Raw genomic sequence first — 24746 nt, 5'->3', positions numbered from 1 at the left:
GTAATGAGTTTTTACAAAATAAAACTACATCTGTTAATATTTATCTATGTGAAGAAAGTATGACGTAAAATGTAATTGTATAATAAACAGAACTCAAATTAACCGTTTACTATTGCAAATTTGTTAAATAAATACATTTTAAGAATATTTTGATGCTTAACACCTACATTTTAATTTAATTATAACAAATAATTTATCGTTCTTCTAATATTACTGTTTCTTGTGGACAAAACTTCAGTTCCATTAATGTCAATTTTGAATCCATAGATGTTAACTGTAATAAACAATACTAGTTTTGAAACTCTTATATGATAAAATGCTTATATTAAATGTTATTTAAAAAAAAAAATGAATATATCAAATATAGGATATTAAAACCCAATACTTTAGAGATTAATTTAATCAATTAATAAAAAAAGTAACTATAAGATAAGAACTTAAATTGCTTACATGATCTACTTACATCCCTTCGAGGCCAACTAGAAAGAACTTTGTATTCTTCCGTAGGATAACCTTCCACAATTAAAAAATTAAGGAGTGTTTGAAGTGGTGTATCTGGCTGAAATCTACGTTCAAGAAATTTTCCAGCTGGAAGCCTTACTCTTACTTTGAGAACACCATCACCTGCATTTTGTTGGGGTTCAGGAGGTAAACTAGATTCTATTGCTTGTCTATGAGCTTCCTTCCTTGCTTCTTCAGCTAACCTTTCATTTTCTGCCTGTTCCTTTCGTCTTTTTTCAATCTCTTCTTGCATCTGTTTTGCTTCTTCTTTTGCTCTATGAAATATATGTTTATATAAATAAATATAGCTAGTACAGATGAAATATTTCACTCTCTGTCTATTATAAATTACAATAAATTTATATGATTCTATTTACCTATCTGCAGCCAAACTTTCTTGATAGGCTCTATCTTGTTCTTGTTTGACTTTTTCTCTAGCTTGTCTTTCTTCTTCTACACCAATATCGGTACGTCTTTGTTCCTATATCCAAAGAATATTAATTCAAAAATTTTTTTATATATAATATGTTTGTTCAGATATGAGTAAATTTTAATATTTACCTGAAAAACTTCAATTGCTTGAATTAAATTAGTAAGTAATTCATTAACTCCCACATTACCGTGTACAATGGTAAATATTTCTGTATTTGATCTAGATCTCATTATTATCATAAGAACTGGTAAAGTGTCAACATCAATATTTCTCACAGTTAGTGCAGCAACAGATCCAAGTGTGTGATTCACTGATTCCAAAAACCTATATAAATCAAATAAAATATTTTATAAAGGTCATCACTGGGATTAATTCTATTAGAAGCATGAATACAATTTATATACCTTTGTTTATTAGATTCATATGTGATATCCCAACCCCAAACAATAAAATGTTCAGAAAGTAATGGAAGTACTGTTCCAAAGCCTAGTAATTCCGTGCAAAATACATTTGCTAACACACTATTATCATGATGTAAATATACAGCTAATAATTTCCTCTAAAACGATATACACAGATTTTATTTCTAATGCTATATTTATCAGATTAAATTTATATGTTGAAATATATATTACAAACCTCCTTTGCAGGCTTTAAACACGATTCTTTTATAGCATCTTCAAAGGTGCCAGTAAAAAATTCTGGATGATTAAGGCCATAACGCTTTTCATATTGTTCTGCAAAGTGTAATGTACCCACTATTTCATCTTCTACATTTTCTGGCACTGTCAAATAAAGATTGAAAAAAAAAGATGAATGTAATAATATAAAATAAATTATATTTTCATTAATTCTTTAATATACTTACTAAGACGTTGTATTTTGGTAGATCTAATGTTATCTATGAAAATATCATCCTCAACATTAAATGACTCAGGAACATCAAATTCTTCCACATCTTCTGGTTCATCTATAGAACTATCACTGTCAATTAATTCTACAACATCCTAAAATCATAAAACATATTATTTTAATCAAAACGTTTTATTGCTCATTCTAAAAACTTAATTTATCATATGTATAATGTAATTAGAAATTTGAAAAAAAAGAAAAAGAAAAATAAGAAAATAGAACTTATTAAATTATAAATTTGAATAATTTATCTTTTATTATTTATTTTACGCTTAATCTTTAATTTATATGTTATACTTTTCTAACTTTTATTTTAAACTGTATTATTTGATTTATTGAGCATAAATTTATGATTACTTTAATTTCATATATGAACATTTATGATTGCATAATAAATCTTAACAATATAAATCTTAACATAATAAATATTAACAATATATATTGTAGGATAAATAATATAATGTGAATCAAAATAATGTGGTATGAATAGTTAGGAAATTACCTTTTTTTCTTCTTTAGAAGGAAGCTTACTAACAGATAGATCATGTTCTGGATAATGAATACCACTTCGTGCCAGTATTACATTATCATCTGTCAATAAGCTGGGCCAGCCTTTCCATTGTTGATGTCGAACAGGCACATCAATCAATGAGTATATACTTGTTTTGACATCTAATATCGTGTGTGTTCCAGGAAATTTTAATTTATATGATTTATTATGTACTTCATCTTTGATGTTTAAAGTATAAGTTAGTGTGATACGATCCGGCAAACATACGCTTAAAAATAAAATAATTTTATAAGAAACAATAAAAAAAATATATATAGTCTATAAAAAATAATTTTATACTATATACATTTCTCCTGTTAAATCCCAGGTGTCTGAAAGAGATGTCACGGATAATGTATTTTCTCTTGGTAATTCTAATGTTTGAAGAATAGTAGAATTTGTTTGGGGCCCCTTTTTCCATCCATGTATAAGTTGTTGGCATGGTGCAATATTTGTTTTTTTCCGTATAGACTGCTTAAGTTCACCTAATATTTATTTTTATATCTTAGATAATACTGACATCATTCAATATTTTATAACAATATTAATGATATATAAAATAGGATTATAAAAGAATATATATTTAAATACATACCTACGGTAGATAATTCAGATAGATCTATCTTATAAGTCCTGTTTAAATGATTAATATGGAATGTTATCATCTTAGCAGGCGCATTACTTTTTGATTGACTCGTTCCAGGTTTAACATTTTCTATTATTTCTGACTTTGCAGTTTCAGCATTTTTTAAAGAACTTGTTTGCGTTATTATCGAAGAATGAGGTATACTTCCTATTTCTTCTATCATTTCTACTTCAGGACCCATGTCAAATGGTAGTTGTTGGGTACCTCGTGGCATTGCTTGATTTACTGCTGCCTACATATTACAAAAATATATTTATTATTGTGTATAATTTATTTACAAATAATAACATATATATATATATATATATATATATATATATATATATACAATGATTATAATCTTGTATGATAAAATTTACCAATAAATCCCAATTCGTTCCTTCCAAATACAGAATAGCTTCTCCAACATCATCAATTCCTGTACAAGCCTATAGAAATACAAAAAAAACTTACAAGTTAACAAATGAAATTAACAAAATTTGGATCAAATTTATAACTTCATTTATTCCTTATATATTTCTTCATATACATAATTATATTATATATAATTAATATAAAAATTTAATCTGATTTTTATAAGAAAAAAAAGAAAAAAGAAAGAAATAAAAATAAAACAATATTATTGTTTATAAAAAATATCAATTAATAATAAATATAATGATAATAGGAATAGAGCAATGTAACATAAAAATTTTCTACGATTAATTGTCATTATCGAAATTGTCAAATTTTATTTAAACGAAAGTGAAAGAAAACTTCTTTGTTTTTAATCTCTATTTTCAACTATTGCCAATGTCATCCAGAAATGTTACCATAACCTTAAATCATAATCTAAATTTTTTAATAACCCTTAATATAAAGTTTCTCCTAAATTACCTGAAAATCAGCTAAAATCATTTCTCGGTTTTCAGCCATTATGATGTAGTATATAGGTATAGACGTGAAAAAATCTTTATCAAGAATCAAAACTTTATCCTTTCTTCTTAAAATTATTACAAAGAACATGCACAACAAATTCAAGCCATCAATGTCTTAGACATCACAATACTTGAGTCGAAACGAATAGCTTATACTGTTTATACATTTTTTGCTAAATCAAACAATTGTTCGTATATTGGACGACGTACTGAAATTTATTTCACTTTTCTTTAGACACATATGATTGGTTGAACTTTATTGTTTTAACAAATGTCCAATCATAAATGTTGATTTTATTAAGAAACTTGACAACATGATGCAACTCTATTGATTAAACTATTTTGATTATTTGTGTATTAAATATACAAATTTTTTAGATATTTTTCATAATAACAAACATAAATATATATACGATGTTTTATATAATCATTTTAAATTAAAGAAATTTCTTTTTGATTAGTAATTTTTATAATAAATTTCGATAACATATCAATCTAAAGTATAGATCTAATAGTAGTGCACAAACATTAATCGGTTTGAAATGAAACGTTTAATTGTTCATCAACATTTTGTTCATTTCTTTTTGATCCTTCGATTTTTTCATTCGCTTTTCAATCTATGGAATATGTATAAATTTTTGTTTATTATACCTTCTATCAGCATTTTTTCTATTTTTTTCTATTCTTATAAAAAATATATAATAAATACTCTTTACTATTATTTTTTTTCATTTTTTCAAATTCAAATATCAAATATGTCCAAATTTCGGAATATGATTTAAATAGATTAACAATTTTAATTTCTATTGTTTCTCATTGTTTTATTCTTTATGGGACAATTATATAATTGTTATAATTATCTAACATAAAAATTCTTTAGTTCATCGCAATTATAAATTTTTTGTTGTACAATTGAACAACTTGTATATACGATATACGTATATCCTCCAATGGCGATATTTCGTGCGATGTCGGAAAAGAGAATAATATTTTTTAATATTGAAATATGTCTTTTACGTATATGTATATAAAATTCAATTTTTCTTAAATTGATATTATATCAATTTATTCAAAATTATATGAAATGCTTAAAGTTTATGAATAAAATATAATTATTTGCAATTATTGTGATTATTCTAAATTGTGAAAATCCTATATATATATATATATATAGGATTTTACTTTACAGTTTTTGTGTATCTTAAAGCAAATCATTATTTATCATATTAAACACTTGTATTGAATGTATAAATAAATGCAATAATAATGAAAAATTTATTGAAGGAATGCAAATTCGATTGTAGGTTAGTTTTATACTTCAATTAATATTATTAAATCAATGATATTTCTTTGATAATAATTCTTTCACTCTCTAAATGTATATTTTAATTTATATATATATATATATATATATATATATATATATATGTATGTATTTTTTTAAATTATTTCTTTACAATAGTTTATATAGTATTAATGTAAATTACTAAAGTAGACTGTAAATTATTAATACATTATTGTTCTAAATATTTATTCTATGCAGGGTTAGTTCGGTAATAAATAAAGATAATCGAAATTATGGAAAAAAATATATGTTTGATGATTCCAATGAAACATGTTGGAATTCTGACGCTGTAAGTAAATAATTATATATGTTTAAATACAAAAAAATTTAATATAAAGTTTTAGAATTTGAAAAGTGTACAAAATATATATATTTAATATAACATTGTTATACATGTCACAGGGCACACAACAATGGATAATAATTAATTTTGAAAAAACTTGTATTATATCTGGATTTGAAATTGAATTTCAAGGTGGCTTCGCTGGAAAAGATTGTTATGTAGAAATTAATGACAGTAATGGTAGCATAGTTATTGCTGAACCCTTTTTCCCAAAAGATACAAATGGAGTTCAATGTTTTGTATTGAAAACTACAGTTACAGGAAAATCTTTCAGATTACTATTTAATGAAAGCACAGATCTTTTTGGTAGGATTATCGTTTATAAATTATCTATATGTTCATGATATACATCAATTTTGTTTATAAATTAAAATATATGAATAAAAGCAATTTTATTTTTATTCATGTACATGTAAATTATTCATGTTCAATAAAAAAATCTCTATTATTATAGAATACATACTCTTTATTATTTATATAAAATTTGTTTTTTACCATGAAAAATATTTCTAATACAAAAAATGTTATGACATTGAAAATTGAAAAAATCATGCATGGTTAGTTAGTTCTTTCTATTCGTAATCTATGACAAAATTAAAAACCCTTTAATGTTAAATATAATAAATGCGATAAATGCAAAAATATTCCTAATAAATATATTAATGAAAACGCAATAAAAAAAAGAGAAAAATTTATGGGAAGAAATGAAAGTATAAATATGGTTTTACTTATTACTTATTCGGTTTCCTATCTTATAGTATTATAACTACTGCCTTTGTTTTGAAATTTCAAACCGGTTAACGTTATTTGTATTGGGTTATAAAGTATTATGTGTGATAAGTACAGTTGATACAAATTTGGTGTAGGATTAAGTATCAAATAAATTTTATATTAAAACTTTTATTTTAAAGAATCGTTCATTTTGATTAACATATATAATGACAATAAACACGTATTTTTATCGCAATGTACTTCTTTTAACGCAAGTAATTCCAACGAGTAATGAGTTTAAATTACACTTTCATGAGGTACATATTACAATGTATTTTATTAATTTATTTATTATTATTATTATTATTATTATTATTATTATATTAAAAAGATTAATATAAATTTTTTTTTTTTAGGGAATGTTTGACAAACCAAATACAATTGGATTTATGCATGTTTCACAATATTTATTGACAATATATGATTTAGAGCGTTTTAAAAAATTAATTCAGTGGCCAGTAACATGCAAAAAAACAGAAGTCAAATATCGTAATAATGTTAAAGATTATTTAAATCAAATAGCAAATGAAAACCTTGATATCGATTTTCCTCCTATTCTTACTTCTTATTTGGTTCGTGCTCATGGTACAAAATTTACGATTATTATGTGGAAACTTTCTATAGTAGTGTTAAGAACTTACATTAAGAAAAATTGTAAGTATCTATTTGTTCGTATACAATATCTCAATGTTTATTTTTTATATATAATGTGTATGTTAAAATCCTTATATATAATATTTACAAATTGTATATCTTCTATGATATTACATACTTCTTACAAGAAGAAATAATTCGATAATTATTTAAATAACTAATTCTTAATTAAATCTTTTGATTTGCAGACGACCCAAACATTTTTTATGCACCGCGTCTAGGTCCTACAAAAGAATTGATAAAAACAACTCTCCAAGGAATAAATAAAGATATGATTTCCAGTGTCATGTCTCATCATAGAAATATGAAAAAAATGAAAGAAACATCTAAAATTATTATGGTGTAATTAATCTTTTCATTTATATCATTTAATTAACTTTGGAACATTTTTTATTTGTTGCATTTTTGCTCCAGGGAAGAAAAAGAAACCTTAGCTAATATAAAACAAGAACTTTTTGAAAACAAACAATCCATGTTAAATCTGACATCTAATGCTCCAGTTGACTCGAGCATAAAAGAGTGTTTAGCAAATATTGAAAATACAGAAATTATACAATGTATGTATATTTATATAATATAGATAGTATTGAAACAAATTTAACACATATCATATGATCATTTTTTATTTATTTTTAGTATGGAAACAAAATATAACTGAAAATTTATCATATATAAGAAGGAAACATAAGATTTTCAAAGATGTACAAATTCTTAGTAATAAAATTACTAATATGATTACTAGTATAATTGGTGGTGCAGAGATATTAGATGCACAGCAAGTTGTAAAAGTACATTCGTCTACAATTGCGCTGCTTCCACTATCAACAAATATACAAGTAATGCATAAATATTGTGAAGAATAGAATTTATCCTAGATAACTATGTTCTAATAGTCATACTTCTTTCAGTATCTTCTTCATCATTTGTATGTAAATGATAAATTAATGTTACGTAATTTTATTGAATTATTGAATTTCTTGTTGTGCCAAGCATACCAATGCTTAAAGAAAAATGGCTTGAAAGATTTATCTAAGTGCCTTGTACAATTAGAAGCTAGCCAGGAAGATATAAAATCAGGAATAAAATCATTTCAGAATTTAAGAACAAACATAGAAAGTATTTCAAATAATTTAAAATTACACTTTTATCAAAAAAAAATAAATGAAACCTATCAAGAAAACATTTCAGCATTGGAAAATATTGTTTTTTCTTCATCTCCAGTTATAACAATTAATACCAATTGTCGCGATGAAGGAAATGATGTATTAAGGAGATTAGAACTTACGCCAATAGAAGGTAAATTATTAATTTTATCTGAAATGCTTGTTTATATTGTTATGATTTTCATAAAAAAATCTATTTTAAATTATTTACAGGTGCACACAGATCATTATTTTCCAGATATAAACGACAACATGGCAATACTAATTTATCTGTTTCACAATTGAGAACAAATTTGTTAGTATCACGAATTAATTTTGATGATACTTTGTCTTTAAATAATAGTGATAAAATTTCACAAGCTCACTCGTATATACCTAAAACAAATTTATTATCAACTAAACATACAGGGAAATATTCACGTTTATTTTTGTCATATGCAAAGAAACCCAGTGAGAAAGGTAATAAAAATTTTTTTTCATTGGCGATTAGTAAAGATAATGATTAATAATATCTTATTTTTATTTGTGTACAAGTAGGTAACTGTAGTATAAGCTCTATACCACATTCTATAAAAGCTAATTCTACTACTATGACAAATACAGAAGGAGAAACACATAATATGTCACAATTTAGTCTTAGAAATACTACAAAGAGCTTCTTTGATCTTAGAGAAGTAATAATACCTGAAAAATTTAATACAATAAATCAATTAAAATCTCAATATGTTCTCAAAGAGACTAACAGTTTACATAATGATCAATATGAAATGGATAATGAAACTGAAGATGATAATCTAACCAATATTAAAGATAATGTGTCTATCAATGTTAAAGATGTATCAAAAAAAAGAAGATCCATCAGTGATTTAGTACAACGTTATAAAAAAGTATTGGAAATTACTAAAGAAAATATAGGGTGTGAGAATTAGATATATCTTTTATCATATATCATGATACATAAGGATAGAAGTTCAGTTTTTATACAAAATTTATATATAATAAATTTTAAAGTTTTATAAAATATATAAAACGCTTATTTTTTTAAATCGTTTTCAATCATACTCTATTAGAGGAATTCATTATTGTATAATATATTTATAAGAAGTTGTGCATTATATATGTAAATGTTATGTTTTATAGAAGGTTCATTTATACATAATGAGACAGAAGTTGCATATTTGTTTAATTTCTTCTATTCATCATATTATATCTGTCTACAATTCATTTTATAATACATCATAATATTATTATTCGATGACATTAATATTATTATTGTTATTGACTAATAAAAATATTTTTTCAAGACATGCAAATATATACTGTACAAAATTTGTAGTAAAATATTAAGATATTACAGATCTTGTTTTTAATTTGCGGCAGTTAAAAAATACTTTGACCTTATAACAAATATATATGTTCTTTATATATATATATATATATGACAAAAAGTGAAATTTTTCAAGTATTTTGTATTAAGTTGTTGCTTATTTTCTGTTGTACTTTTAGATAAAAATTAAAATTAATATAATCCAAAAAAAAAAAAAAAAAAAAAAAAAAAAAAAAAAAAAAAAAAAAAAAAATGTATATTTGATAGACGATCTCTCAAGGATGCAAAAAAAATCGTTCATCCATTTGACGAAGAAATTTTGACAAGCGCATGAAATACGATAGAAACTATGTAACAACCTAATAATATTAATGATACATCACATCTATTTTTTAATTATTATAAATTATAAATTTACATTATATATATATAATATATATATATATATTTTTATTACCGATAGGATCAATCACATCACATTTTTTTATTACCGTGAAAAAATTACTTACAAGAATAAATGTATGATTGTATTTCGCAATATCATTCTTATATATTTAATCATCTAAAAGGTAATACACAAAAATAATTGTGAACATATAATTGCCCTATAGAGCACAATTAATCTGTTAAATTATTATATATACATATATATATATATATATATATATATATGTATATATTTTGAGTCATAATTATTTCTATTTTATGCAGTGTTCTATAACATTTTAATGATAAACTATCATTAGAAAATTAAAACTGATAATTAAAATCGAAAGTAATTTGGAATCAAATTTACCTTTTGATATATATACCTCATTATATAACAAGAATGTTTTATATGGAAAGGCACTATATGGTATCATTTATTTGCTATGATAGGAATGACAAATTATATAATAAAGGAAAATGTTTAAAAATAATTTCAATTTTGTTACTTTAAAAAAAATCTCTTACAACGATAACATATAAAGTGGTATTTTAAAATTGCTTAACACAAAGTCCGATGTTATAAGACCTATTTAAGGTTAAAAGTGTTTCACAAAAGCACTATCAAATAAATTATTTATACATGAATTATTTATGTTATAATTTTATAAATATTATATGAACCATCTGTAAAAAAGACATCTATCCATTTTTACAAATTTTAATGTTTTTAAAAATTTTTCAAAAAATTTGATTTAGTATAAATTTGAGTATAAATCTGAACTTAACATGATGCGCATTTTAAAATATGTTTCTTAACAATTTTTTATGTAACCATTTGTTTTTTCATTGAGCCATCTTCATCGAGCGAGCGTTGAATAAAATTTAGGCTGTAATAAAAATACATGTGTTATTGAAACTAAAATTATTAAAAGAAAAACATCAACATATATACCTTAAAAGAAAAAGACATTGTTATATTAAATTTACACAGAAATTTCAAATTATACATATTTATATTCTTACTTCATCGTGACTTTCATCTTTATTTCCCTCGTCTTCGTCGCCAGAACTATCACCTCCTGAACTGTCTGCGGAATTACGTTGTTGATCTTTATTGTTTATACTGTCAATATTAACTGGAGTTGATGCTTTAACTTTACTAGCTGCATCATAACACTGCAAACATACGCGGACGGCCTTTCCATTTCCTTGTCCAGGTAATAACAACTTCTTATTGCTACAAGGACCACATACTACTGCTCCACATTGTCTACAATGATGCTGTGAAGACAGATTATAATTTGCATAAAATTTTTATCACATATAACGTATAGATTCAAATTGTATTTTTGATTTAAATGTATAAATGAATAACTGTACCCGTCTATTTAAAACCGTGAATTGTGTGTTTTTACAATGCATACAGATTGGTGCATCATTATCCGGTACCCACACTGCTGCATGAACTTCTACTGGTTTTTTACCGCCTATTAAAAGCAATTAGTTCTAAATTATTGAAAAAACTTAATACAAATAAACAATTATTTAAAATTAATTTATGTAACTTCTGTAATTATTTTTCAGATTATTTAAACTTGAATATTAAAGTGAAATAATGTTACCTACTCTTTCTTAATAAATCCTCAATACATTTTGTAATATGTGCCATCCATTCTTGCTTTTCTGTTGCAGTAGCAGCATAAACAGCAAACGACTTTGTTACTGTTTTAATGAGCCAGCCATTGCGATATTCTATAAATAATGATTAATTACTATTCTATTTTTACCTAAATATAAATTCTTGCAAAAGTTGCATATTATGCAACTAATTAGTACCTGAAGTATAGTCCCTGAAAATGTAGTAATTGAAACCAGAAATCTTTCTGTTTTTAAATGAATATTTTATAATATCGATAACATGACAATAATACAAACGAATAATTTACCAGTATAAGTAAAATTTTACATATTATTATTATAAAATCAAAGAAATAAATAACAATTTATAATAATATTAATATTTCAAAGTCGTACAAAAGAAGATATAAGCAATATTGTTAATACTTTCGATGAAAATATTAACTATTTTAATTATAGTCAAAGAGATAATCAAACGATACGATAAAGTTTGTAATATGAAAAAACATTTATAAAATCAAAAAAATAAAAAAATATATATATTTATATTATGCGCAATTAGATTTTAACTTACGACCATCATCAGCTAAAGATTCAAGTTTCACTTCCTCCAAAGGTATAATATGCTGTTTGTTGTACTGTCAACATATATAAAAATCAATTACATTTAATGATTCTAGATAAAAATAGATATATGTTATCTCAATAAAGTTAAGGTAAATAATATTAATCATATAAGAATTTTTATATTTACCTTTTTCTTATTAATTACTATGTTCCCGTATACTAATATATCATTAAATAAAAAGAACTGTCTAGGCTTGGCTTTCTTTCTGCACATTTTTGTCAATACACCTTCTCCTACAAGAACTCTTCCAGGTACTGCCAGTGGCTAGAGAGAAATAATGCAGAAAATTTTGTTAATATAATTATAATTATACATAATAAATTAAATCATGATGTTTTATAATATAATATAGACGATAAACGTGAAAGAAGTTTGGTTCAGTCGAAAAAATAGTTTACAGAATACGATAAAAAAGATAAGTTCAAAAAAAAAAAAAAAAAAAAAAAACAATAAAATTTGTCTTTCGTCATTATTTGGCTTATCGTATTAATCATACCTGGCCCGAACTGCCGAAGCAGTTTTCCACCATCGCGATGCGTCTTGCATTGGCTTCGCTGTTTACTGTAACAAACGGAATAACACAAGATTGTGTGATAATTGAATAAATAAATTATAAAAAAAAAAAATAGATATTGTATCTATAAAATAATAAGGTTATGGTTTACAATATTTTGCGGTAACGACACATTTTACGTGTAAATGTCAAAATCACACAACCCACTTAAATACGCCATTATCCTTTATGATTAGCATATATCCTCGACAAACTAAACAATATAAGTCAATTGATCATTAAAACTAAAAGAAAACTTAGAAAATTTAAAAGACATCTCGCGGTTTAATCGAATTTCTTGAAAACGTAGAGATATTAATTAAAGAAAAATAAGTAGTACACAAACTAACCCAATCGGTCAACCATGATCCTATGAATCAGGGCTGGCAACAGCAGGAAGCATGAATCAGACCGCTATTAATCGTAAAGACGATTGTGTGAATACCCTTCGATAGTAATAAGGTTGTTCATCATCTTTCGCTCGTAGCATATGCAACTTCAGCGACAGATATGGATAAAATATGAACTATAAGTGCAATAGGGAAACTTTCGCACAATTATGTACCTATTGTATGGGCGTATAAGTCTGTATGAATAATATTCTTATTGAGCCTATATTGTAATCTAGTTAACAATCTATTAGCATATAAAAGAAATTTTTTTATTTAGTAAAAATAGTAGTACATCTAATTTAAATTAAAATAATTAAATTAATATAAAATAATAAAATATGTCAGATTATACTTTTCTAAAGATAGATTAATTGAAAAGTATTTATTAATCGTGCAAATTGTATATTTTTTATTTCTAGTCGAACTTATACGAATAATTGAAGAAATAAAATCTCTGATGAATATCTTGAATTTTGAAATACGTGGATATGACGGCGAACATAAGTAGAATATGTATGTAAAAAGAAATTTTTCAAATTACTGACCATATTCATTGTATTTTATTAATATTTTAACAGAACCTTTAAAAGTTACTATTTTATTCCATGATTTTTCTCTGGAAAGGAGAATAGAAAGTTTATTTAATTTCTCGTATTTTCATATTATTTAAATAAAAAAATCTAAATTTACCGAAAGTATTAATTTGGAAATTGTAACGTTTGGAAAGTGAGCAGTTCGATCTTTACTCATAATTCAAAAGAAAAATGTTTCGATACAGTCAAAGTCAATGAAAAGTTTGTTTTTGTTGACGTAAAAAAGTAACGACCGCGCATTAAAATTTCAACGATATTTAAATATTAATTCCATTCTATTATTTTTATATCAAAATTAAAATTATTTTATATTTAGTGCGTATTAGCTAGATAATGTTTAAACGACTGTACATCGTTGTTTAAATATTAATTTAATGTATTCTTTGTATATTACAAATCATTTAAATAATTCTGAAATTTATTCGTAAGATCCATTAATACGAACGATTAAACGACGTATTAACTTATTTTTACTATAGAATCATCAGTTGAAAGCTCATTAAAATGATTGAATAAATTACCGTAAACTACTTTCTGTGTGAGCATGGCGAAATGCTTTTTCTTGCGCAGAAAATCTAAGCATCGGTATACGTAATCATCTGTTTCACAGAAACAAACCACACTCATACATCGTTCTAACGTTTATATAAAAATTTGTAGTGGGAATAGGAGCTTCTTCTTTTTTACCGCAAAGTTCAAGGGGCGCCACCATACGAAACTTTTTTTCCACGAAAAATGTCGAAAACAGCGTTTACATCAACAGCGAGACCAGATGTCTTTCTTGAACGATTTTGACGAACAAAATCTCATTTTAAAGATGAAGTTTTAAACGAGAACATGGTATTCTCGAATTTTTCAAAAAGTTTTATTTTTATGCAAAAATTATTATTGAAAATAGACCATTTTTTGACACAATTTTTTTTGAAGATAATAAAGTTTTTTCAAAAGTTCAAGAAAGCCATGTCCTCGTTTGTACTTTCATCTTTAAAAAAAATCTTGTTAATCAAAATCGTTCAAAAGTTACGCCTGTATTCATTGTTGGCGTAAACTATTGTAAAACCAGGGATGTTGAACAGCCTTAATTAACTTTGACTTTCTTTGATGATAACATATGTTTTCTATTGATATGTTAAATGTAAGATTATATGTATAACATATCGTAATCGCATTTATATTTTTATTTTTTAATAATAGTAATCCATGTTGATGTTTTTTTTTTTTATAAAAAAAGGAAAAAATACGCTATATAATTAGTTTGGTTATTTTTTTTGTAATAAAAATTTAAATTGATGAAAAATGATCATAACTGATCATTATAACTAATAATATGCATATATTTTAATCGGTATATAATCGTTGCTGTTTTTTAATTTAAAGAATACCAATTCTTTATTTCAAATAACGGAAACGACAGTGTCGCTTAGTATCGATAGTATGACGTATCGATCGAAATCATATGATTGTCGAGGGCGTAGCATTATTAAATCTACCAGTGACCAAGATTAGTGTAATTGTCGTGAGGTTACTTTGCCAAAGAGCAAAGTAACAAATTTATTAATATCATGAAAGTATGTGGTCCGAAATATGCCCTATGCGGCTTAGTACTTTCTGTATGGGGTATATTCCAATTGGTGAGTTATTTAATATGAATATTTTAAAAAGGATTTTATATTTCAAATATTTTTCTAATCACATTAAAATTTTCATTGTATTTGAAGTTTTTGTATACATTTAAAAATATTTTATTTGTAAAAACGTTTATTTAGAATATTATTTGATTGCGGCTGATATTATTATTTGACTTTTTCCAGGTCCTGATGGGAATATTTTTTTATATAAAAAGCGTAGCTCTGGTAGAAGATTTGCCCTTAGAAGGAAAATATTTTTCTAATAAGGATGAATTTTATACGGAAGCAGAAAGGGGCTATACGCAAAATGCATATAATTGCTGGATTGCAGCATGTATTTACGTTCTTACATTCTTATTCTCCGGATATCAGTTTTATTTAAATTCACGATCCTCCCTTAGTGTTTAAGAATATATTGTAAATGAAGTAACAATGCTGTTATAGAGTAATATAATGTACTTGTATCAAGTGATTTATTATCCAAATTATATTATATTCTATTTAGAAAAACAGAAAATATCAAGAAGAACAATAATTTGATTATGCTGTTATGAATATCTAATTTTAAAATACATTCCAAGTTTACCAAATAATGTACAAAATTGATCCTGTATATGCGTGTATGTAATTACATTTTATTGTGTATTAAGAAATGGATATTATAAGTTATAGGCCATCTTTTCCAAGATTTACAATACATATATAAAATGTGATAAATTACAAATTCGTATTTTATCTAGTATATTAACTATTGTAATGTAAATATACGTAAATAATACAATTTTTGTTGTATTTTCTCTTTGAAATTTTAATATGTTCGGCTGTAAGGATTATTAAAAGGGTAAAAAATAAATTTTAATAATCATAATTAATTTATAAGTAGTTTATAACAATTATATAACAATTCACAATTTTTATAATGTTTTAGTTTATTGTTACGAATGTAGCATAAAAGCAATAACAATATGGCATAATTTCGAAATGATTAATTGCTAATGAACAAGCTGTAATAATAATATAACTTTATCTTTATAATTTTATTTTAATTCTTTTTTTTGAGCCAGTATAAAAAAATTTTTTGAAATAAATTTTTTTCGTGAAACTGTTTTCGTTAGTTTTGTCCAATCAATGAAAATCCATCTTAAGTCACGTGAGTGTTGTATATATGGTGGACGCATCGAAAAATTATGTTCATATCAGATATGAATCATTGAATTATGATGTGAAATTAATTCCGTTGTTTTATTTGTTACTACTTCGCAAAATTAAAGGTATAATTATAAATATATTCATACAAAATGAAGGAATTATCTTGTGTGTACAATTTTTGAAACATAATTATTATGAGATTAATATAGTGAAATCGTTACTTCATTTTGCTTGAAATGAAATAAAATTGCAAATAATTATTACTTTTGTTTATATTATATAGGAACAGCTAAGACTTTCTTCTTATAATGCAGACTAATCGAGATGTATTGATCAATGATTATACAGAGATAGTTCAACGTCTACCTGTTACTTTGAGATTAGCCTACGGAGTAGGACATGTTTTAAATGATATTTGTGCTTCCATGTGGTTCACATATTTATTAGTATATTTTCATTTTGTATTGGGATTTAGTGCGACTCATGCAGGAGTACTATTACTTATTGGCCAAGTAGCAGATGCAGTTGCCACTCCATTTGTTGGCTTACATTCTGATAAAAATGATGATTTTTGGCTTTGTAAATATGGCAGAAGGAAAACATGGCACTTACTAGGTATGTCAAATTCTTTATAAAGAAACTTATTGATTATAAATTATTCTATATAATTTTTTTATTTATATATAAGTTTCTTATTTCATTCTATATCAATATGTTATTGTTTTTTTTAGGCACTATTTGTGTGTTTTTAACATTCCCTTTCATATTTTCCCCGTGCATTAATTGTGAGAATGCACATCAGTGGGCACAATTAATATATTATGCTGCTTTTATTATAATATTTCAATTTGGTTGGGCAGCAGTTCAAATTTCACATTTATCATTGGTTGCTGAACTAACACCGACTGACTATGAAAGAACAGAACTTATAGCCATTAGGTAATGTTTCGATTTTTACCAATAATCTTAAATTTACTTAAATATTTTTAATTTTAAATACTCTTTGTATCTGGAAATAGATACAGTTTTACAGTATCCTCGAGCATTCTTGTTTATTGTACTACATGGGGATTATTGCATATAACGAATAATGATGATCCTGATGCTCAAATTGGACCTAATGATGCTCATAAATTTCAAACAATTGTATTCTGTGTAACAGGAATTGGAATTTTTACTTCTTTTATATTCCATATTTTTGTTAAGGAGGGTAATATCAATAATTCGGATGGTAAGATATTTGTGTACAATTTACAAGATTTATATTTCGTTTCTAATATGTTATATTATATAATCAATATTTTTTAGGTTCCTTACGTCGTAACACAAGACCTATATCAGTATTATTAAAAAATATACAATTATACCAAGCAGCATGTATTTATATGCCAACACGACTGTTTGTAAATTTGTTACAAATTTATATACCTTTATATTTACATGAGTTTTTAAATATGCCAGCTACATTATTAGCTATTATACCATTGACTATGTTTATTAGTAGTTTTTTAACATCCTTAGTTATAGAAAAGTTAAATACAAAATTAGGAAGAAAAATTTCATATTGTATCGGTGTATTATTTGGTCTTTCTGGTTGCATATGGATACGATGTGGAAGAGGCTATACATTTGAACATTATCAAATTTATCCACTATCTATGTTGCTAGGTATGTAAATTCACAGAAAATATAGTAAAGAATTATTATGCAGATATAAGATTTAAAATATGTGCCAATTATTAGGTTCCGCTGGATCAATTATATTAGTGACCAGTTTAGGTATTATTGCTGACTTCATAGGTCATAACACAGAGAATGGAGCATTTGTATATGGATTTATGAGTTTTACTGATAAACTTGGCAATGGATTAGCAGTAATGCTTATACAATACTTGTTGGTATATTTTTATATAGAGAAAATTAACAGTTACATATCATGTAAAATAACTGAGATTTATAAATAATTGTTTATTTTTTGTTACAGACGTAAATTTACTGTTTCTACCGATTATTATAGAAATATAATTTCGAATGTTTGTGCTTGCTCCGCTATCTGTGGTCTTTTAATGATATTGTATATAAAACCATTTTTATCTTATAATGGTAAATTTTTAATATTATATTTATGATCATCTCGAGATATTAAAATGATTCTTAAATTATTATTATTAAATATTGCAGCTTACAATATCATGAACACGGCTGAAACTACAGAAAATATTGATTCATCCTCATCAGTTATTACCACTACTAATGATAGGATTGGTAGATTTTCGTCAAGACAAGAACATGTTACTTAATTGTTGATGATACAAATGTATATAATAGCATATTATATTATTTATACGTTATTGCAGTATATATATAAAAGAAAAAAGAAAAAAAAATTAGAAATATTTTAATAAGATTTTTAATAAGAGATAAATATTCTCATCACAATATGGAATAAAGATCTGTACTAAAGGACTAATAAAAATAAGTCACGGAACGTCAGCATGCGATGGTACGGTGCCTATCCTTCTGAAGGACGAATTGTTTTACTGCACGCGATCCACTACCAGGCTCTGCTACTAAGCTTAAATTCGATTTTCCGATATTACTGTGGTCTTAGTACAGTTAGTCCCGTGTCATTGATCGCTAAACATGTTCTTATACGAAAGCTTAGTAGCAATCTATCACGAGAGCGCGTAGTCCAGCGAAAATGCTTGATCCAAGTAACAATCGCGATCATTTCGCTGATATATCAACAATGTCTGCTACTGCTGGTGTTTCAAATACATATCTTGTACGTCCGCGATTGCCTTTAAGGATTTATTCGAAACCCAAAATATCAGGAAATTATACTCATTACCCAGATTCTGTTGGTCTTTCACGTACGAAAAGGACTAAAAATAGGTAAATATTTTATTACATATGCAGAATATAAAAATATCAAATTTTTTTATTCTATTAAGTAGTAGTAGTATCTTTATTATTTCAAACAAATATCAGTCTATAATTAGCGGAAATCTATATATAAGTATATTTATTATAAATTATCTTTTTAGTCTAAATTTTCTATTTGAAAATAAAGTGGTACAATATGTGTATATAAATAAATATATATATATATATTTTTTTTTAATTAAATTAAATTTTTTTTTAAATAAAGATTTCTTTTAATAGAAAAACAAATGGAGTTCAAAAAATTGATTTGAACAAGAGAAAAAGTCCAGACTATATAGAAGTAATATATAGGGAAGCTGTTTCAAAATTAAAATATTTGTTAGCTGAAACTTATTTACCAGTGGATGCGTCTGGGTAAGAGACTCGTATTTTCATTACGTTCACAGTAAATAATGTGTTAATGTAAATAAGAGATTATATCATATAGGAAGCAACAATGTGTTAAAAGCAATTATCAATCTAATAGAATCACAAAATCTGGGAATGATATGGACAATCAAAGTTTTATAAGCGAAGGTTCAAGAATGAAGGATTTAAATAATGATAATGTTTGCTTACTAACAACTCCACGTCCACTTTCCTCAAAAAGTATTCATCCATCAAAAGTTTATAGTAATTTGGCACTTTCTATTGCTGAATTACAATCAGTTCCACCAGAAATAACTTCATATATTGAACAGCAAGAAGAATATATTGAACAAATCGAACAAGAATCTCAATATTGTAGAAATGAATTAACTAATTTGCTTAGTAAAGTCAGAGAGGTATGTCTATGAAATGTTTTATAACAATAAGATATTGTTTCAAGCTGTTTTATATGATATATGTAATTTGAAATAATATTTTCTCTTAATTATTTTTAATTTTCAATAAAACAGAAAAATAATTTCTATCTACAGGTCATAGCTGAAAATGAAGAATTGCATAATAAAACTAAAACAGGATTTTTGAAATATGCATTCGATGAGCATGAAAATCGTCCTGAAAATGATTGCATTTCTAATGAGCATAGTCTTGCATATATAAGTAGTATTGATTCTAAAATGAATAAATCTTCAAAAATGTTAGAAGGGCCCAATATAATATTTGAATCTAGAATTAGCGAGTTAGAGGCACAATTGACTCAAGCTAAGCTTGAATTGCGAAAAGCTCAAGAAGAAAATCAACTTAATATAAAGAAACTATCTGAGAATCCTTTTAGTAATGGTAATGTAGATATAACAACACAATTAAATCAAACTTTAAGAGCTAAATATGATGCCGAAATGAAGGTAGAAGAACTACAGAAAACTTTATCTATAATGCGAGATAAGGAAATGGAATCTACCCAAAAGGCAAAACATTCAATGGAGATAGCGCAACAAATGGAATTTGAAAAAAATCAAGCAGAAACAGAAGTTAGAAGATTAAAAGATGAATTGGATAGACAACACGAAAAACTCAGAGAAGCTGCTCACGAAGCAAGCAGACGCATTACTGAAGAAAGGCAACAAGTAGAGCGCAGATACAGCCAACAAGTTGAACAACTTTCTGCTGATATAGCTTCTCAGTGGAATGCTGCTAATAAATCACAATTGGAATCTGAAAAGCAACAAAGAGAGTTGTTGGATTTGAAAAGAGAATTGTCACAAAAACAAACGATTATAGACAATCTGAAAAAGGATTTGCAGAATAGAATATGTAAGTAATGTATTTAAAGCATACTATTAAGTTTTATACATATTAAGGTTTAATATCATAATTTTAATTATTTATATTTAATTTAGCAAGTTTACATTTATATTTTAAGTTTAATTATTTATATTTAATTTAGCAAGTTTACAAAGCGATCTTAATCAAGCTTTGACTGAAAAAGATATGGCTGAACAGGAAGTAATAGCTGCTAAATTAGCAGGAGAAAGAAATGATAGGCAAACCAAGCAGGAGCAAAGTAGATTGCAAACAGAAATAAATGCTTATAAACAACGTATGGAAAGAGCGGATGCAGATTTAGTTCATTGTAGACGTGAAAATTTGCGACTTTTAGAGCAAATAGCTTTGTTAGAAAAAGAGGTATTATACAAATTGAAATTTGCGCGTAATAAAAAGAAGGGAGAATTTATAAGAAGGGAAAAATTAAAAATAATTGAAAAATCTTTTAGATCAGTATTAATAAAATGATATATCCAGAAGATTCTCAAAGAAAAGATACATCTAGTCAAGAAAATAAAAAGGAGATCTCTACACTCAAAATGGACATGGACACAAAACATGGTAAGAAATAGATAAACATAGCACGCCTGTGTTAGGTATATTGTCTGTAAAAATACTCCATTGTTTAATATCTGTTTGAAAACATCCTGTGTGGGAAATCGGCATGCTGACATTATGCCTAGCATGGGCAAAAATAAAGTTAGTCAGTTTATTAAAAATTGGCTGATATCATTGCATTTCTTAGTTGCTACAGTGGGTGATCTAGAGGATGCCTTGAATAAACAAGCTAAACTAGTCTCTCAACTGACTATCGAATGCCAATCTCTCACACAACGTTTGGAAGTTAACAACATTAAGCACAAGTATATTTTTAGCTTTGCATAAAAAATTTATTATTATATTTTTATAGTTGCATTAAATTTAAAAAATATATTTTAATTATAAAATTTGGAATTTGCTCAAATTGCTTAGGATTTATATTTAGAGCTATTCTGTGTTGACAGAGGAAATCAATGACGGGGATACAAGACTTGGAAATACTGGTTCGTCTTCAAACAAGAAACGTATTGTTAAGGTTGATCTAAAAGTAAAAGTAATACCGAAAAAGAAGTTAGATTCTTTCAAGATGCCTCTATCAACACAGTAATAGCACGTACGTTACTTTTTTAAAATAATTTATTATTCGTATAAAATATCATACTTTGGAAAAAATTTTTTATGGGAAGAATTTTTAGGGAAGAAATGGCTAACCTACAAAGTAACATAGAATATTTGTCAAATAAGATAAAGGATACCTTTCATAATCAAAAAGGTAAGTTTTTTTGGTCTTCAAATATACATATATTATTATTATTATATTTAAACATTTATGTGCAAAATAATATAAATAGAATATTTCTAGCACCATATAATATTAATGCATCTTATAACTCACCGGATCAATTAAACGAGATGAATCTAATTAATCAAAATGGAAATACAATTTCTCGTATTTCACAAAATACAGATTATGAAATTACTCAAATGCAAAATGAAGTGGATAATGATAAAAGAGAAATTTATCCAAAGAAATCGCAAAAAAAAGATGAGTTGGAAGAAAGATACGATCATTCTAATCAGCATGAATATGCTTTAGGAAATTATAACAATAATAATATATATAATGCTGAAGATCAGACAATGGAAGAAAAAAATGGAGAGCAAGAAAAACATTTAATAGACGATCAAAATGTCGATGTTAATGTAGTAGAATCTTCTTATGACCAGTATGAAGAATATGATGAATCACAATTTGAAGAACAGGAACATAAGGATGATCAGTATAAAGAACAGGATGACACACATGATATGACACAATATTCTGAACAAGAATATCAAGAAATTCCTAATACAGTTATTCCTACCAACGAGTATACACAATAATTTGTATTTTTTTCATAGCATTGACATATTTATTGTATTATTAGACGTGCAGATATATTACGAGAGACATAATAAAATTAGTATTAAACTTGATTGTGATGTGATATTCCTTTTATTTCAATATTGGTAGTAATAGAATTAAAAATAAATTAAATGAGAAATTAAAAAATTTTATTGACCAACATATCTTCGATATATTCAAATTTATATAATAATTCCGCCAAAAACAAGTAACCAATCAGATTACAATCGTCATGATCGTTAACCAAATTTCAACTGTTAAATAATATTTCATTCCTTCTATATTTTTTAATTTCTAATAAATAGTTATAAATCATAATTATTAAATCAGTATTTAATTTAGAACAAATGTAGATTTTAAAATTTGAAATAGATACATTCGACAATTTTGATTATTAGTTCTAATTTGAATCACTATTGACACTTCGATCTCTTTCTGATGAATGGTCGATAATGTAGATTGTGACATGAAAGTGATCATGAGGATTAAATATTCATGAAACCGAGGATAAAAGGTTACATCTTTCAAATGTACTTAATTATTACATCGTCTATGTAATAATAGTAACTATGTAATAATTGCAGTAAATATTATATCGATATAACCACGCATTTTAATCGAAAAGTTTATGATTATAACCTGTCTCTTATTTCAACAACAGGTAAACGTTTAATATACAGAATTTTTATAAATTCATGATAGTGTATACATTTAGAAAATAATAATTAATGTAATATTACTATACGTATCAAACTAGAGAACGTATATTTACAAAAATTAATTATAAGAATTAGTATTTCAGGAAATAAACTCCGTTTTCTCTTATTAATCCTAAATTTACCGCGTTTGATGTGATGAATGCGTTAAAGTGATTAACTATATTTAAATATAATTTAAATCAGTATCGAAAGAAATAGATGAAAAAAATGGATCCATTCCTTATAAAATTGCATCGAACATCGTTTGCACTCAATTTTATATTATTTATCTGTAATAACCTTTTCTTTCGTGCGAATATATTTTTAATATAATATATAATACGTACGTCCGCGTACATGCATATACGTATATACGTATTTTTTAAGAATTTGATCACGAATAACAAAAATTCGTATATATACATAATAATTTGTGAACGTATGAAACTCCAGTTTTTTAACCTTTTTCTTTTTTTTTTGTTATTTATATGCATAATATTTGATTTTTTTTCCTTTAAATAAATTTATAAAATTGTTTACATAGATGTATCATACAACTATCAGTCTTTGAATTAGTTAAACAATGTTACTAACTAGTATGACGAACACACGTTTTTCCATCTATACATTTATAAGACAGAAAGAGAGAGGGAGAGAGAGAGAGAGAGAAAGAGAGAAAGAGAGAGAGAGAGAGAGAGAGAAGAAGAGACATCCTTAGCACATATTGCTTTTGACATAATATCGTTATTTCAGAGAAGCTGATTAAGAAGCGCTCGGTTTACGATGTTTGCGGAACATGTCAGTCTTCCTCCAGTCTCACCAACATGCGCATGCACGGTGAGGCTACGTGGGAGGAGCTGAAACAGGCTTCAAGCTACCAAGGGATCTTGTAT

The 24746-nt window shown here is 25.6% G+C and overlaps 7 protein-coding genes across 14 annotated transcripts; 5 read left to right on the top strand and 2 right to left on the bottom strand.

Moving 5' to 3' along the window:
* Positions 1 to 6: 6 nt before the first annotated feature.
* On the bottom strand, positions 7 to 4126 carry casp (Fas associated factor casp). 2 transcript variants are annotated; one of them, XM_035880873.2, is made up of 12 exons: positions 3919 to 4126; positions 3402 to 3470; positions 2992 to 3274; positions 2704 to 2881; positions 2349 to 2625; positions 1803 to 1941; positions 1574 to 1719; positions 1339 to 1493; positions 1063 to 1258; positions 879 to 982; positions 451 to 776; positions 7 to 274 (listed from the first exon to the last, which is right to left on the bottom strand). In XM_035880873.2, exons 1-12 carry the CDS (start codon positions 4045 to 4047, stop codon positions 180 to 182), a joined length of 2097 nt encoding a protein of 698 aa, XP_035736766.1. In that variant the 5' UTR covers positions 4048 to 4126; the 3' UTR covers positions 7 to 179. The 2 variants fall into 2 exon arrangements, with proteins under 2 accessions (XP_035736766.1, XP_035736767.1); XM_035880874.2 differs by having other exon boundaries at positions 64 to 274; positions 464 to 776; positions 3919 to 4125.
* Positions 4127 to 4879: 753 nt separating this feature from the next.
* LOC118448123 (nuclear receptor 2C2-associated protein) lies at positions 4880 to 5991 on the top strand. The gene is made up of 3 exons (XM_035880949.2): positions 4880 to 5263; positions 5503 to 5593; positions 5707 to 5991. The coding sequence occupies exons 1-3, from the start codon at positions 5226 to 5228 to the stop codon at positions 5989 to 5991; spliced, it is 414 nt and encodes a 137-aa protein (XP_035736842.1). The 5' UTR covers positions 4880 to 5225.
* A 423-nt stretch (positions 5992 to 6414) lies between these two features.
* Positions 6415 to 9384, top strand: LOC118448156 (uncharacterized). 2 transcript variants are annotated; one of them, XM_035881012.2, is made up of 8 exons: positions 6415 to 6675; positions 6775 to 7072; positions 7261 to 7414; positions 7487 to 7629; positions 7709 to 7908; positions 7981 to 8368; positions 8449 to 8694; positions 8770 to 9384. In XM_035881012.2, exons 1-8 carry the CDS (start codon positions 6586 to 6588, stop codon positions 9162 to 9164), a joined length of 1914 nt encoding a protein of 637 aa, XP_035736905.1. In that variant the 5' UTR covers positions 6415 to 6585; the 3' UTR covers positions 9165 to 9384. The 2 variants fall into 2 exon arrangements, with proteins under 2 accessions (XP_035736905.1, XP_035736906.1); XM_035881013.2 differs by having other exon boundaries at positions 6417 to 6675; positions 8773 to 9379.
* Positions 9385 to 10424: 1040 nt separating this feature from the next.
* rush (pleckstrin homology and FYVE domain containing family member rush hour) lies at positions 10425 to 13197 on the bottom strand. Of its 3 annotated transcripts, none has more exons than XM_035880963.2 (8): positions 13161 to 13197; positions 12754 to 12818; positions 12384 to 12521; positions 12204 to 12267; positions 11618 to 11743; positions 11372 to 11478; positions 11015 to 11272; positions 10425 to 10878 (listed from the first exon to the last, which is right to left on the bottom strand). In XM_035880963.2, exons 1-8 carry the CDS (start codon positions 13174 to 13176, stop codon positions 10849 to 10851), a joined length of 804 nt encoding a protein of 267 aa, XP_035736856.1. In that variant the 5' UTR covers positions 13177 to 13197; the 3' UTR covers positions 10425 to 10848. The 3 variants fall into 3 exon arrangements, with proteins under 3 accessions (XP_035736856.1, XP_035736857.1, XP_035736858.1); XM_035880964.2 differs by lacking the exon at positions 13161 to 13197 and adding an exon at positions 12979 to 13111 and having other exon boundaries at positions 10428 to 10878; XM_035880965.2 differs by lacking the exon at positions 13161 to 13197 and adding an exon at positions 12923 to 13061 and having other exon boundaries at positions 10428 to 10878.
* Positions 13198 to 15258: 2061 nt separating this feature from the next.
* On the top strand, positions 15259 to 16138 carry RNASEK (Ribonuclease kappa). The gene is made up of 2 exons (XM_035880967.2): positions 15259 to 15426; positions 15607 to 16138. Exons 1-2 carry the CDS (start codon positions 15358 to 15360, stop codon positions 15829 to 15831), a joined length of 294 nt encoding a protein of 97 aa, XP_035736860.1. The 5' UTR covers positions 15259 to 15357; the 3' UTR covers positions 15832 to 16138.
* A 412-nt stretch (positions 16139 to 16550) lies between these two features.
* LOC118448127 (major facilitator superfamily domain-containing protein 12) lies at positions 16551 to 18893 on the top strand. The gene is made up of 8 exons (XM_035880961.2): positions 16551 to 16694; positions 16856 to 17187; positions 17304 to 17511; positions 17592 to 17803; positions 17881 to 18240; positions 18316 to 18466; positions 18557 to 18675; positions 18754 to 18893. Exons 2-8 carry the CDS (start codon positions 16881 to 16883, stop codon positions 18870 to 18872), a joined length of 1476 nt encoding a protein of 491 aa, XP_035736854.1. The 5' UTR covers positions 16551 to 16694; positions 16856 to 16880; the 3' UTR covers positions 18873 to 18893.
* Positions 18894 to 19273: 380 nt separating this feature from the next.
* Positions 19274 to 23195, top strand: LOC118448126 (serologically defined colon cancer antigen 8 homolog). 4 transcript variants are annotated; one of them, XM_035880957.2, is made up of 9 exons: positions 19274 to 19467; positions 19738 to 19872; positions 19985 to 20282; positions 20418 to 21198; positions 21332 to 21570; positions 21660 to 21771; positions 21956 to 22073; positions 22437 to 22522; positions 22613 to 23195. In XM_035880957.2, the coding sequence occupies exons 1-9, from the start codon at positions 19274 to 19276 to the stop codon at positions 23131 to 23133; spliced, it is 2484 nt and encodes an 827-aa protein (XP_035736850.2). In that variant the 3' UTR covers positions 23134 to 23195. The 4 variants fall into 4 exon arrangements, with proteins under 4 accessions (XP_035736850.2, XP_035736849.2, XP_035736848.2 ...); XM_035880956.2 differs by having other exon boundaries at positions 19946 to 20282; positions 22446 to 22522; XM_035880955.2 differs by having other exon boundaries at positions 19946 to 20282.
* Positions 23196 to 24746: the final 1551 nt, after the last annotated feature.

This window comes from Vespa mandarinia, chromosome 5, assembly GCF_050613455.1.
Source record: "Vespa mandarinia isolate Hongniang chromosome 5, ASM5061345v1, whole genome shotgun sequence".
NCBI lineage: Eukaryota > Metazoa > Arthropoda > Insecta > Hymenoptera > Vespidae > Vespa > Vespa mandarinia.
This window is presented reverse-complemented; position numbering and strand designations above follow the sequence as displayed.